Source organism: Oncorhynchus mykiss, chromosome 9 (genome assembly GCF_013265735.2).
Source record: "Oncorhynchus mykiss isolate Arlee chromosome 9, USDA_OmykA_1.1, whole genome shotgun sequence".
In the NCBI taxonomy this organism is placed as follows: domain Eukaryota; kingdom Metazoa; phylum Chordata; class Actinopteri; order Salmoniformes; family Salmonidae; genus Oncorhynchus; species Oncorhynchus mykiss.
Genome location: NC_048573.1, coordinates 61647720 through 61662166, shown reverse-complemented (window position 1 = coordinate 61662166; position 14447 = coordinate 61647720). Strand labels below are relative to the sequence as shown.

Genomic DNA, 14447 nt, shown 5'->3' with positions numbered 1-14447 from the left:
GGAGGCCCCGCCCAATTATTTTCCATTGGTTGATTTACAATATTTTACTATTGTCCCATGATCTGATTGGAGTTGGAGCCAATCCCCGGCTGTCATTTGAGGCTGGATGGGCTTTTCTGCAATAAATCAACATGTTAAGAAGGAGCAAAAAAAAAGTTTAGGTCATTTCCCAGTGTATGGTTGGTTTCACTGACTGTTGCGCCTTTAGAAATATACCTCGCTATGTGAGCCACTGGGCTGAATCGGAGACGAGACTACAAGAGGCGTCACAACTGCCGAGACCGCGCGCTTCTGAGCTGGGTTTACGAGGGTTGAAGAATAAGGAGCAAGTTGCCAGCAGTAGACTACACAACGCGAGTTCTGCGAATCTATTCGCTGCTTGGGGCCAGGTATGTTTGTCAGTTTCTAAGGATGAGGATTGCGTCGCTGATATCAAGGTTGAGGATGTAGAACAGGTGCGCGGAACTAAGCTGGGACCTGGCTAATTTTGGAAAAATAATTGTAGGCTATATTCGGGCAACAGTTGTTTGTGCTCAATTCAACGATATAGTAGTTCGAGGATATGTTCATCAAATTGATACATCGACTCAGCCTAAACTCCACTTGAGACAATGTGAGTAGCGTATCATAGGCTCAACTACGGATCAGTACAACATTTTACTTATTGGCTATTGTGCACAATAGACTATTAGACAACTGTTTCAGACCGATTCACTGAAAGTGAAGTAGGTTACTGATTCAGAAGTAGAGCTTCATTGCCCAACCACTCAAGAATTTAACGCGAGTTAGAACCCAAGCTACCCCGCGATTGATCTCGCCCCCTGCGATAACACTGACGCAGATACTCGTGCGCTAGTCTATTGAATTGCAGACACTCGGGTGACGTTCCAGTCATTCAATGTACGGGATGTTCATACGGATAATGCTTTGAAATGACAGCTGCTCAAGGAATGGAATACAACCACAGTGAGCAGATTGTCTCATCTCCGTGCAAAAATAATATTTTGAGTGATAGCGTTTTAGGAGAATAGCTGCTTGTCTCGTCTCTCAAACAACCAGTGTCTGGGACTCTCAAGGATTACACGAGGGGTTAAACATGTCCAAAACGCTGAAGAAGAAGAAGCACTGGTCAGGCAAAGTCCAGGAGTGCGCGGTGTCATGGGGGAACGCCGGGGAGTTCGGCTCGGTTGTGGAGGTACTAGGGGGAGCGGAGCTAGGCTACTTCCCGAACCTGGGACAGGTGATTACCGAGGCGATGGTCTGTCACGTCGGGAGGTTACCGAACAGCGGGGACGTGCTTCTGGAAGTGAACGGCACCCCTGTCAGTGGCCTGACCAACCGAGACACCCTTGCTGTCATCCGCCACTTTCGGGAGCCCATCCGTATCAAGACCGTCAAACCAGGTACGTCAAGTGTTTGCGCTCTTACCGTTGAGGTTTTGTAGCCTGCTATACTTTCCAATGTTAAGCATTTTATCATGAGAGGTCAGTTTCATACTATGGCCTACTGAATTCATAATCCAAGCGTGGTCTGGTCTGAGAAGGCAGGGGACATTGGTTATCATACAAAACCAAATGGATTCCACAGGTCACATACATGAGCACTGCAGTGACAACATGCGTTTTATTTAACCCTGACCCCTTATAGTCACCCACATAATTCCCAGAAGCCTCTCTTAATGTCACTCACTCCCTCTCTGTGCTGTACTTTAGGTGTAGGCCTTATGTGCCATGGGCAGTGAATGGCCTGGGTCACGGCTGTGAGGTTGACTGGGCTCAGAAACACAGCACACTGATGTCTGTGGTTGGAATGCCATAAATAAGACAAGCTTGTAGATGGCTGCATCATTGCAGCTGAGACCCAGGCCCCCTAGGGTAGTGAGAGGATCAGGTGTGTGGGGGGGTTGTGGATTGTGACTGTCTCCGACTCGCCCATGACGACTTATGCCAGTGCCTCCAAGCTAATAACAAAATTGAAGTACAGCAGGGGATTTATAGGCTGCTATAGAATAGTTGTGCTAAGATTTTTGTAGTTCAACATAACTTGTACATACATTCCTTTAGCTTGAATCGTCTCTATCAAATCTGCGTGTAATGTAATCCTTTGTTTTGGATTGTCCATCTTTCTCCCTCAACCTTCGTCTGTCCTGTTCTTGATACACAGCGTCCTTGCATTCTCTTCAATAGCCTACATCTTCTCCATGTCGTGTAGTTACTGATTTAGTCAAATCTCATTATTCTGCTCCCTCATCTAACCTGTTTTCATGCATAGACTTTATTTTTCTTCCTTAAAGTCATTCCATGACGGGAGGGCCTAATGTCTGCTATAATTTTTATTTTTTTTATCCTTTCAGTTAAGACCTAGGCAACCAGGTGACGGGAGTTTGGTGCCTTAACTGGGGAGAATTGGCTTATGATAATGACTGGAGCGGAATGGGTGGAATGGTATTAAATGCACATAACACATTGTTTACAGGTGTTTGATGCCATTCCATTTACAACGTTCCAGACATTATGAGCCGTCCTCCCCTCAGCAGCCTCCTGTGGTGCCTTAAGTCATCTCATCTCTGCTCAGGCAATAGCAACCAGCCAGACAATGTTCTCTGTGCTCCCCATACTGTGCTCCTCATCCCATTTAGCAAGGCTAGCCTGCCTAAATATGCTACACAGCTGTCTGATGAAATCATTTTACAAGTTCTTCAAAGTAGATAAAGCATACTTTCACGTCCCACTCTCTCATTGTGTACATTTTTATCTCATGCAGTCTGTGTATCTAACGTAGCAGGCGTAAAAGGTATTCATCTGTGCAAGCCGTAAAGAAAAAGCGTTATGGATTATGGTCATTGTATTTAATTACCACGGTTTCTGTGCTGAACTAGGTTGACTATTTGCTCACAAAGTTCTTGACTTAATTTCTCTGGTGAATTATTTAATTTCTCACTAGAAAAAACACTTGTTGGGCTCACCAAAAAAGCTCTGGTCAGAAGTTAAGTTTTATTAGTCGTATGTACGGGATACACATGGTGTACATCGTCACACAAAATGCTTACTTGCAGGTTCCTTCTTGACAAAGCAACAACAATAAAAGATAAGAATACGAACACAAAAAGTAAATTACTCAGTAGAATAGAATACATATTTTAGCATAAGTATAATACAGTACACCACAATTTATAGTCCAATATTTACATGTGTATGGGGAGATTGGTGGGGCAGTGTATAAACTGAGCAATATAAAAGATTGTGTAGTATGCATGTGTGCTAATGTGCAGGTGGTCAGTCCAGTTCAATTGTTCAGCAGTTTGATGTCTCGTAGATACTGACAGGCTCGGAGACAGTTTATATCAAACCTCATGCTCCAATACCGTCTGCTCGACGGTAAGGGAGAGAACAGCTTGTGTATGGGGTCCTTGATGATGCGGTGTGTTAAGGTACCGTTTTGAGTCCTGGATATTTGGGAGCATGGTCACTAATGTACTGGGCCATCTTCACCACCTGCAGGAGGGCCTTGCGGTTGTGGATGGAGCTATTCCGTACCAGGCCTTGATGCAACCGGTCAGGACACTCTTGATGGTTGTATTTTGAGAGGACCTGGGCCGGCATGCCAGATTTCTTCAGCCGCCATAGGAAGTAGAGGCGCTGTTGCGCCCTTTTGACCAGAGTGGTGTTGGTGGTGGTTGTCCATGACAAGTCCTTGGTGATGTGGACACCAAGGAACTTAACCCGGGACTCGCTCTACTGCAGTCCTGTTGATGTGGATCTGGGCATGTTCCAGTGTTTTCCACAAGTATGTAGAGTAGCCAGCCCAATAGAAAAAGTAGCCAGCCAGGCGGCCCTCAATGTTTGGCCGAAGGAGCTCTATTTTGGTGGCCTCTGGTACATTCTAATGCCTTGATTCCATCAGGACTGCACAGTGACATGATTGAAAACTTTATCAAGTTCATCTCCCAGAATCAAAACATTTTGTGATACTGTGTAGAAGGACACTACCTTAAGTGACTTCAAGTGCATGAATTCAGTGTAATGTTAGTAGTTCTGTATATTTTATTGTCCTGTATGTTTAGGACTATTGTGTAAGAACATTAAACCTTTAGATTAGACTTATTTTAAAGTTTAACTGCAAGATATGGATGGCCACTGTTGAAATTATGCATTTTATTAAAACAAAAACATTACAAATAGCCTACATTATTTTTAAATAAATGGAAAGTTTTTTTTCAGGTTTTCGCTGTCAATAAAAAAAGAAATGGAACATCCACATTTTCTAAGTCCACAACACATCAGGAGACTACTTATGAGGTCAATTCAAGTGCGAGGCTAATTACATGTGCAATTAAAAAAACAAACAATGATGGAGTGAGCAGAAACTGGTGGACACATGCACAGATGGGGCATTCTTGCCGCTGAAGGTTACAGGAAATATAATCAGTGTTGCATTCTGCTCATGTCTTATGAAAAACTTGGGCTTGATACATTTAGTTGGTTCCCTAAGGTCAATAGATTTTTTTTTTAAATTGTTGAATTCTGTTTTACTTTTTGGATTCCGTGAGGGCCCTAATTATTATTTGTACCAGAATGAGGCTCTCCAATGCTAATATTGTTCCTGCAGCGATCTTCATTGAATGTTTTCATAATTTATCTGCATATGGTTGTCAAAAAGCCTAGGCCTACCAGTAGTCTATGCAAATTAGGGAGCCAAATGAACGTCTCTCTCACCGATGCGATTCGGTAGGCTACACTGACTGACGAGACAAGGCACTCATTTTAGCACCACTGTCTGGCAAGCCCGACATCCTAGAAAATCCTTTGGTTTACTTGTCCCAATGCGATACCATGGACATTACCACATTGCATGATTTAGGAATGGCAAAGGGATTTAAGAGCTCAACTTTATTGTCAGTTTGACACCTTTTTATAAACTAGACAACACATGGTGTTCAGGTGTAAATCAATGTACAGTAAATAACCTACTATGCGCCACAACGCCATGTGGCTTGCTATACGAAAGAAAATCGATTTAATGTGTCAGAACAATAATTGGACTAAATTGTGGATTTTGACTCATTGTTACCACTTACAGTACATTACATGGGACATTGCAAATTCACTAACATCATGCTCTCTCCCTCCATGTAAAAAAAATAAAAATAGACCGCAACCAATCACAGGGCACACAAACTGTACCGGGACATGGTACAGACAGCAGACTGCGTTTCCCTGTCATTGCTCTCTTTGTGACTGACAGGTGCCTGTCCTATCAATAAATATCTAGAAGTTGTATATTGTTCATTCTCGCGAGAGGCAGACTAGCAAATTTAAACTTTTAAATGAACAGTAGCCTATGAGGTGGAAAAGTAGCTGGTTTTAAATGGTCTGGAACTGATTAGCCTACAGCCTGCGCGAATGGGAAAACACCATGTTCCCTCTGCTTCCTGACGTCAACAATCAACTCCTTTGTTTTGCTGATGTTGCAGGAGAGGTTGTTCTCATGACACCACAATGCCAGTTCACATACCTCATCCCTTTAGGCTGATTCGTCATAGTTGGTTATCAGGCCTAAAACCATGGTGTCCTTAGCAAACTTGTCAGTGTTGTGCAAAGTCGGTAATGAGGCGTATTGGATTCGCCCCAAACATAACACTTTTTTATTGAGGACAAAAAGTTTTATTGCGTGGTATCCAAGTCTCATCGCTACAACTCCCGTACGGGCTCGGGAGAGACTAAGGTCGAAAGCCATGCGTCCTCCGAAACACAACCCTTTGGCACTGGGACGATGGTGGTCTTCTTTAAAGCAGGTGGGGACTACAAAGACACCTGGGACAAAGGCGGGCTGAAGACGCCCGCTAGCTGGTCAACACACACTCTGAGGACGTGGCCAGGGATGCCTTCTATGCCAGCCACTTTGTGATTATTCACACTTTTTTTGTAGGGCACTATGTAAGGATTAGGCTGCCATCTGGGATGCCGCCATGGTCTGAGTGAAGGAGCATTTTGAAGTAACACTTAGCTGGAGTTTGTTAATGGTGCCAGAGCGGAGCCAGGCCTGCAGCCTTGAAGTGAGTCCAAGTCTAATGGATTCAATCACAGCCTTAAATCCCCAATCTGCTGTGCTGGTGTTACTACTGTAATCTATAGTCCTGAGAGGCCAGGGTAGACCTATAAGGCTATAGGCTACAATCAACAGGTGTTTGCTTCAGGGGCTGTCATTCTGTAGTGTGGTGAGTGGTAACCATGGCAACACAGTCCATTTGTTGGCAGGCAGTATGTAACGAGACACCTGAAACTTAAGTGTTCTCTAATGGCAGGTGAGTTGTCGTGGTTCCTCTCTAGGTTTCTTCCTAGGTTTCTGCCTTTCTAGCCACAGTGCTTCTACATCTAGCTGTTTGGGGTTTTTGTGCTGGGTCTCTGTATAGCACTTTGTGACATCGGCTGATGTAAAAAGGGCTTTATAAATCCATTTGATTGAATTTGATGGATTGCATGTGTTTGTGCCTACAATGAGTGACTGCAGTATTGCACAAAGGATTTCGATATACTCCATCTCTGATTTTGATTTTAAATGTTCTGTAGTTAGAAACGGATTAGATTAGTATTCCTTAAACACTTTTGTTTAAATATAATTTGATCTCTGAGAAATTAGGCTAATTGATTTCACCCAAATTGGCCATATTTTTATTTATTTATAGGGTTCATATAATCGTCAATAAATATAGTAATTAACATTCAATTTGGACCTTAATTCTTCCTAACAATGGGTAAGACATGAGGAATCCAACAAAATGATCCATAGCCACCCGTGGACCTCCCACACCAACAAACAGTATTCAGTATCAGTTCTCAACCTTGGTAGAAGACTACCTTGAAGCAAGGGTACGCTGTAGAAGGATATGGTATGGTGTTAAATCCCCTGTGAAGCTTAGATAATGGAGTGGGTGTGCCATTGATTACTGATGTTGTCTTCGGTGATCTGTTCTGTGCTTGTTGTGGCCTCGTTAGGCTGTAGTTAATGGATAGCAGTTTAGTCGCCCTCAGCTCGCCCTGCTAAGGTAGAATGGTAACATAGCACTCAGTTTTTAGGCTGGGGAAATTCCTAATACAGTAAATGTAGGTGGTCTGGAAATGTGTAATTTTGTACAACCAAAATTGAGACAAAGTGGGCAATAAAAGTAAATTCAATTCACCGTTTTAATGTCTTCTGTCCATTTTAAAGGAAGTAAGTTATGGAATCAGCTGGTTACCTCAGATTGAAGTGGGCTAGAAAGCTATGTTTATTTATCTTAGTATTTTACAGTTAGGCACGTGTATTAAACAGCACTGCCTTGTCTTGATATGATAGAACTGTTAATGAGAGAACCAATTCAAAATGGTTTTACCATCTCCTGCCTAGCAGAGTACTGCTGCTGCATATGGTGTTTTAATGTGGTCTGTCTCGCAGTGCTACACTTTTATGATATTTGTATTTTATTAGGATCCCCATTAGCTGTTGCAAAAGCAGCAGCTATTCTTCCTGGGATCCACACATGACATAATACAGAACATTAATAGACAAGGACAGAACTACATCAAATGGGGGTGGATGTTTTAACTAGCTGAAGGTATAACAACCTCTATAGCTTCTGTCCAATGCTCTTATGAACACATTTCTGCATCGTTGGACAAAGTTGTCTCTCTGAATTCTAAGCGATATTCTCTGTACACTGGAAAGAAATTCATTTTTCACCAAACATTTCAGCATGTGTTTTTGGGTAGAACGGTACCCCAGCCCACACAATTTCACTGAACTAGACCACCACTACCAGATAAAGTTGCAATAAACTTCACTTACAAATCGAATTGTATTTCTCACATGCGCCAAATACAACAGTATCACGACAACAATACAACAGTGAAATGCTTACTTACAAGCTTTTAACCAACAATGCAGTTTTAAGAAAAATAACTAAAGTAGAAAATAAAAGTATCATAATTAAAGAGCAGCAGTAAAATAACAGTAGCGAGGCTATATACAGGGGGTACTGGTACAGAGTCAATGTGCAGGGACACCGGTTAGTCGAGGTAATATGTTCATGTAGTTATTAAAGTAACTATGCATAGATAATAGAGTAGCAGCAGTGTAAGAGGGGTCTGGGTAGCCCTTTGATTAGCTGTTCAGGAGTCTTATGGCTTGGGGTTAGAAGTTTAGAAGCTACCTGGACCTAGAATTGGCACTCTGGTACTGCTTGCCATGCGGTAGCTGAGAGAACAGTCTATGACTAGGGTGCCTGGAGTTGCACTACCCTCTAGTGCCTTGCGGTCGGAGGCCGAGCAGTTGCCATACCATGCCATGCTCTCCATAATGCAGCTGTAGAACCTTTTGAGGATCTGAGGAACCATGCCAAATCTTTTCAGTCTCCTGAGGGGGAATAGGCTTTGTCTTGCCCTCTTCACGACTGTCTTGTTGTGCTTGGGCCTTGATAGTTTGATGTGGACACCAAGGAGCTTGAAGAGAACTTGAAGAATTGGGACATGCTCTGTCTTCTTCCTGTAGTCCACAATCATCTCCTTTTGTCTTGATCACGTTGAGGGTGAGGTTGTTGTCCTGGCACCACACGGCCAGGTCTCTGACCTCCTCCCTATAGGCTGTCTTGTTGTTGTCAGGGATCAGGCCTACCACTGTGTCATCTGCAAACTTGATCATGGTGTTGGAGTCGTGCCTGGTCATGCGTGAACAGAGTACAGGAGGGGACTGAGCACACATCCCTGTTGAGGATCAGTGTGGTGGATGTGTTGTTACCTACCCTTACCACCTGGGGACGGTCCGTCAGGGAGTCCAGTATACAGAAGGTCCAACTCAGTAAATTACTAGTATTTTTTTTTTTTCCTCATAAATGTGTTGTGGAACACTGACAGCAACCGCATTACATGTCTTCCATCCCTTTTTTCCCCCTTTTCTCTCCAGCTATAATCAACTGTGTTCCCCACATGCCACAACAGTCCCTGAGAAAATATAATACGTGTTCTTTCTCTATCGCTTGCTCTTTTTTTTTCTCAGCTAAAAACTCATATTTAAAGAATGTCCCATGGCGGAGCCGGGAGAAGCCAGCTGTGTACAATTAATTTTGTGACACTGTCACTCTGAGAGGGGAGGGGGCATAGCCTCGCCTCGGGTGGTGCCTTTCACAGTGCCCTACCCAGAACAGAATCGAGGCAGAGGTCACAACGTCCTACTTCTGTCATGCATGGCATGGAGCAGAGGGGCTCAATCAATGACAACCGACCTGTCACATAGAGGGGGGGCTTATCTCTAAACCCTGTTGACTTGTGACAACATTCTGATGATTTATAGCTCATCATGATTATAGACCATGGACTGCAATTGTTAAAGGAATTTTAATGGCATTTTTAGATTCTCCCTGGCCTGCTTATAAGGGAAATAAGCCTCCCCAACTTCCTTTCATTGGTTACACACTGCATTCAAAATATAGATGGAACACCTTGAGTTCTCTTGTCTTTGTTTGTGTGTGTGTGTGCGTGAGAGTATCACATACCTGACCCCAACCCTATCACCCTCTATCCCGCCCGCCAGCAAGGCCGTCAGTGGGGAAGGAGTGGAAGAGGGAGGGAGGGAGTGAGCGGATGGGTGCGCTGAGGCCCCAGACAGAAGCAGCTGCTGTGAATACTAAAGTGTCTGTCTTCTCCTCTCCGCCTCTCTCCTTCTCTCACCCCTGGCACGGCCCACTCCTGCAGCAGCTCTCACTCAGCACTAAGGTGGTTATATGGGCTGACTTCCAGATTGTCTTTATTGCAATTGCTTTCCCAGGTTCACTATATTGCAGTCAAGCTTTGCAGATGATCAGTTCTCACAATGCCTAGAGAAATGCTTAACTTCACAAACATCTCTGAAGATGGCTTAAACTTTTTTGTGGTTACTGAAGTTTTTAAACATTCTCCAGAGATCTGATTTGCAGCACCACTCCTTTGTTCCCAAACTGCGGAGCGTGAAGGAGACAAACACTCTACTCCTCCTGTCTTCCCGAGAGAGTGGTTGAGGGAACCAGGGAAGACTTCAAGAGGTGGTGCCAGTCTCTGTTTGGCCAACACTTGTCGATCCCATCACAGCTGTGAGTGTTTGAAATGAGTTGCACTGCTGCCTGTTTGTCTGACAGAGAGCGGACTCTTAATAATGACTAGTGACGACCCGCCAACTGGAGAGTGCCTGGCGCTGGTTATTTATCCCTGTTTTATTGTTGTGCTCTGGCTGTCACGGCCGAGACAGTCTGCCTGGTAATGAATACGGCCTGCAACAATGATGACTGATCTCTTCTCATTGCGTCATTATCTAAGGGAAGGAGATGCATCACGTTTTTAGACAGGTGTGTGTGCTGCTTTCACTCCTGCACCCTCCTCTGACAGTGGTTGTTTGACAGTGTAGTGTCGGCCTCGGCGGCAGCGTGTCGGCCTCGGCGGCAGCGTGTCGGCCTCGGCGGCAGCGTGTCGGCCTCGGCGGCAGCGTGTCGGCCTCGGCAGTAGAAGCTATGTCTCAAGCAGTGGAGGCTGCTGAGGGAAGGACGGAATGGCATCAAACACATGGAACCCATTTTTGACGTATTTCATACAATTCCGCTCCAGCCATTACCACGGACCATTCCTCCCCATTTAAGGTGCCACCAACCTCCTGTGGTCTCTAAGTACATAGATGCCTGTGGAAGTGCTGTACTGTTCAATTCGGTGGTGTACCACCAGGCAGAGACAGCATGGCTATTGTTTATTCCCCTAGAGATAAGATGTTGTCAGTATAAATAACATCACGCACTAGTGTTGCACAGTATACTGAAACGTTGGTACTTAAAATTAAAAACTGTTTGGTACTAGAATTTTACTTTCTGTACTTCTGTCAAATGTGATTGAAAGGATCAAGTCTGTATCAGCTCAGTCCCTTCCAGCACAAAGTGCCTGCTTCACTTACTCATTCATTGTAGCTGTTTGGGCTCCAGTAGCTCCCCAGTCCCCACAGAAGTTGAACACTTGATGAATGCAACAAAGCATGTAGAAATTGAAACTGTTTGCAAACAATGTTTGATACCATTCCATTGATTCCATTCCAGCCATTACAATGAGCCCATCCTCCTATAGCTCATCCCACCAGCCGCCTCTTGATGTCTGTATGGGCTTCAACACTTTTACAATGCAAGGTGAAACCGGAAGCTTCCAGCTTTAATTGTAGGCTAACGTGCCTTGGTAGCTTGGAGCTAAATTCACTACCCAAGTACTTAAAAAAAATAGGCAAACCATAATGCAAAATATGCAGATTTATCTAAGCTGACGGTCACAACTTTATTAATTCACTTAGTTTTTGGTGACGAGGGATACCAACCTCTTCGTTCTCCTTTGCCTCAAGGCTGGTTTCCACTAGATTCTATTGGGGGGTGGGGGGGAATTGTTGCATGTTTTAAACATTTTCGTTTTAGTGTAGAATTAATAAAATAAGTGTCCCCATTCAAGTCAATGATGACATAATGAGTTTGTGAGTGTAGCTGTAGGAGCTTTGAAGGAAATAAAAGCATCAAGTGTACCCACCAATATGTGCTATGATTTGAGTCAACTCAACTGACATTACAAAAAATACATGTGCCAAACACATGCTGTCACAAGGACTATTAACCCCCAGCTTAACACTAAAGTGTACGAGTCAATGGCCTGAGAATATAATGCAGCTGATCAGGCAATGCATCCTGGGACAGATAAGTAGTCACCTCGGGAGATGTTTCCCTTTCTCTCCCTTCAGCCTTAAATGAACAAATGCTGTCTGTCATTCCCCTGTGCAGCATAATGATCCCTGTCACAGACACACTGATAAGCAGCTAAATGCTGATGGCTTGACGGGAGATATGGAAAGGAGGGAGGGAGGGAGAGAAGGGAAGATTGGATGGTGTGTGCACAGGGGCGGCCGCCCTAGCCCTTGACTATGACTGTTCCGTTTTATTACACGAGTCATTGGAGGATCGCGTCTTCTGTACGGGGGAGTTTTGTTAAGAGCCCCGATGTTCTGTTTGAAGATTAACTCGCATCACTTGCGTAATGGTTTTGGAAGCATAAACACTTTCTTTCATATCAGTGGGACATTTCCAAAAACAGAAGGTTAAGTTGATACAAACCTTTTTTAGGTTAGTGTTCCCACACTGACATATTTCCATGTTACATTGGGTGTTTACAGAAGATGGATGGAAGACAGAGGGACCACCTGTGCTAATTAGCGTTCTAGCATGCTCCAACACCTGTTTGAAATGGAAGAAGGCCGCCAGAAATGTTGTTACTGAAAAAAAAACTGTCGGCTTTGTGATAAAGCAGGAAAAAAAGTGTATATTTTGCAATTGTAAAATTATTTTGAACTGACATGAAAGTAAATGGATTTATGTTTCTGGAACCATATTGTAGTTTGAGAATCGATTCATGTTTTAGATGGAGGTTTTGTCTGACAGTCAAAAGTCTACCTCTGAAAATAACAATGTCCTTGGGCCTTAAGGAGTAATGGTAAGCTCTTTAAGAGTACAGCTTGGGAAGACCTGCATGGATATAGGAATAGATGACTGGAAGGGGCCTATTGGCCAATTTGGCCTGACTACAAGATGCCATCGTACACTGAAGAGGCACTGAGGGGCAAGGGGAGGAGTGGAAGCTGGCATTTCTGCCCACAATCTCCTGACCAGAACATTCTCTGCTGAAGAGATGCAGAGATTAAAGGGATCAGAAATGCAAATAAACAAAGTGAAGTATAGAGAGCGAGAGGCTGTGACTAAGATTGGTGTTGCTTTTCTGTTTGTACACATTGTGTGTGGTACTAGTGTCTGTGCCTCCTGTGTTACTAGAAGACCTGTTATTATTCCTTCCTAGCCTGAGTAACTCTCCCCTCTGCTCGAGACACCACCGCTAGAGAACAGGCAGTTGGCTTTTTGGAATCTTTGTCTGCAATTAACTCTGTCCTCCTTGTGAGCTGCCAGTGTGTCCACGTGCTTAAGAATGAGAAACTGGGATTGTTTCTTCAGTTCTAGTGGCCTTTTGAGGAGAAGTGCAATCAGAACGATGGGATTTGTTGCTTTATTCCTGCAGGCTGGGGTTTGATGTTGAGGTAATTGATTCTCCTTCCCTCTAATCATTCAGATATCCAAAAATGTTCCTTAGTTACCACTCTGTTCTGTGACCACACCGGTGTTTGGCCCTGCTGATTTTGTATTTTTACAGCACTTATGTTTTTTTCTTTGTCCTTTTCCCTGTTTTTTTTATTTTATTTTATTTTTTCACCTTTTATTTAACCAGGTAGGCTAGTTGAGAACAAGTTCTCATTTGCAACTGCGACCTGGCCAAGATAAAGCATAGCAGTGTGAACAGACAACCGAGTTACACATGGAGTAAACAATTAACACGTCAATAACACAGTGGGGGGAAAAAGTCTATATTGTGTGCAAAAGGCATGAGGAGGTAGGTGAATAATTAAAATTTTGCAGATTAACACGAGTGATAAATGATCAGATGGTCATGTACAGGTAGAGATATTGGTGTGCAAAAGAGCAGAAAAGTAAATAAATAAAAAACGAATGGGGATGAGGTAGGTAAAATTGGGTGGGCTATTTACCGATAGACTATGTACAGCTGCAGCGATCGGTTAGCTGCTCAGATAGCAGATGTTTGAAATTGGTGAGAGAGAAGTCTCCAACTTCATCGATTTTTGCAATTCGTTCCGGTCACAGGCAGCAGAGAACTGGAACGAAAGGCGGCCAAATGAGGTGTTGGCTTTAGGGATGATCAGTGAGATGCGTGCGCTACGGGTGGGTGTTGCCATCGTGACCAGTGAACTGAGAAGGCGGAGCTTTACCTAGCATGGACTTGTAGATGACTTGGAGCCAGTGGGTCTGGCGACGAATATGTAGGGAGGGCCAGCCGGCAAGAGCATACAGGTCGCAGTGGTGGGTGGTATAAGGTACTTTAGTAACAAAACTGATGGCACTGTGATAAATTGCATCCAGTTTGCTGAGTAGAGTGTTGGAAGCTATTTTGTAGATGACATTGTCGAGGATTGGTAGGATAGTCAGTTTTACTAGGGTAAGTTTGGCGGCGTGAGTGAAGGAGGCTTTGTTGCGGAATAGAAAGCCGACTCTAGATTTGATTTTAGATTGGAGATTTGATATGAGTCTGGAAGGATAGTTTACAGTCTAGCCAGACACCTAGGTACTTACAGATATCCCCATATTCTAGGTCGGAACCATCCAGGGTGGTGATGCTAGTCGGGCGTGCGGGTGCAGGCAGCAAACGGTTGAAAAGCATGCTTTTGGTTTTACTAGCGTTTAAGAGCAGTTGGAGGCCACGGAAGGAGTGTTGTATGGCATTGAAGCTCGTTTGGAGGTTAGATCGAACAGTGTCCAAGGACGGGCAGGAAGTATACAGGATGGTGTCGTCTGAGTAGAGGTGGATCAG

The 14447-nt window shown here is 43.9% G+C and overlaps 1 protein-coding gene across 2 annotated transcripts in view; it reads left to right on the top strand.

Annotated features, from left to right (window-relative positions):
* The first annotated feature begins 112 nt into the window (after positions 1-112).
* Positions 113-14447, top strand: part of LOC110531231 (membrane-associated guanylate kinase, WW and PDZ domain-containing protein 3) — a 262300-nt gene continuing 247965 nt past the window's right edge. The window contains exon 1 of one of the 2 annotated variants that reach the window (XM_036988577.1): positions 113-1403. In XM_036988577.1, coding sequence (XP_036844472.1) covers positions 1097-1403 — 307 coding nt within the window. In that variant the 5' untranslated portion in view covers positions 113-1096. The remainder of the gene's footprint in view (positions 1404-14447) is intronic. The other variant, XM_036988576.1, reaches the window with a different exon arrangement.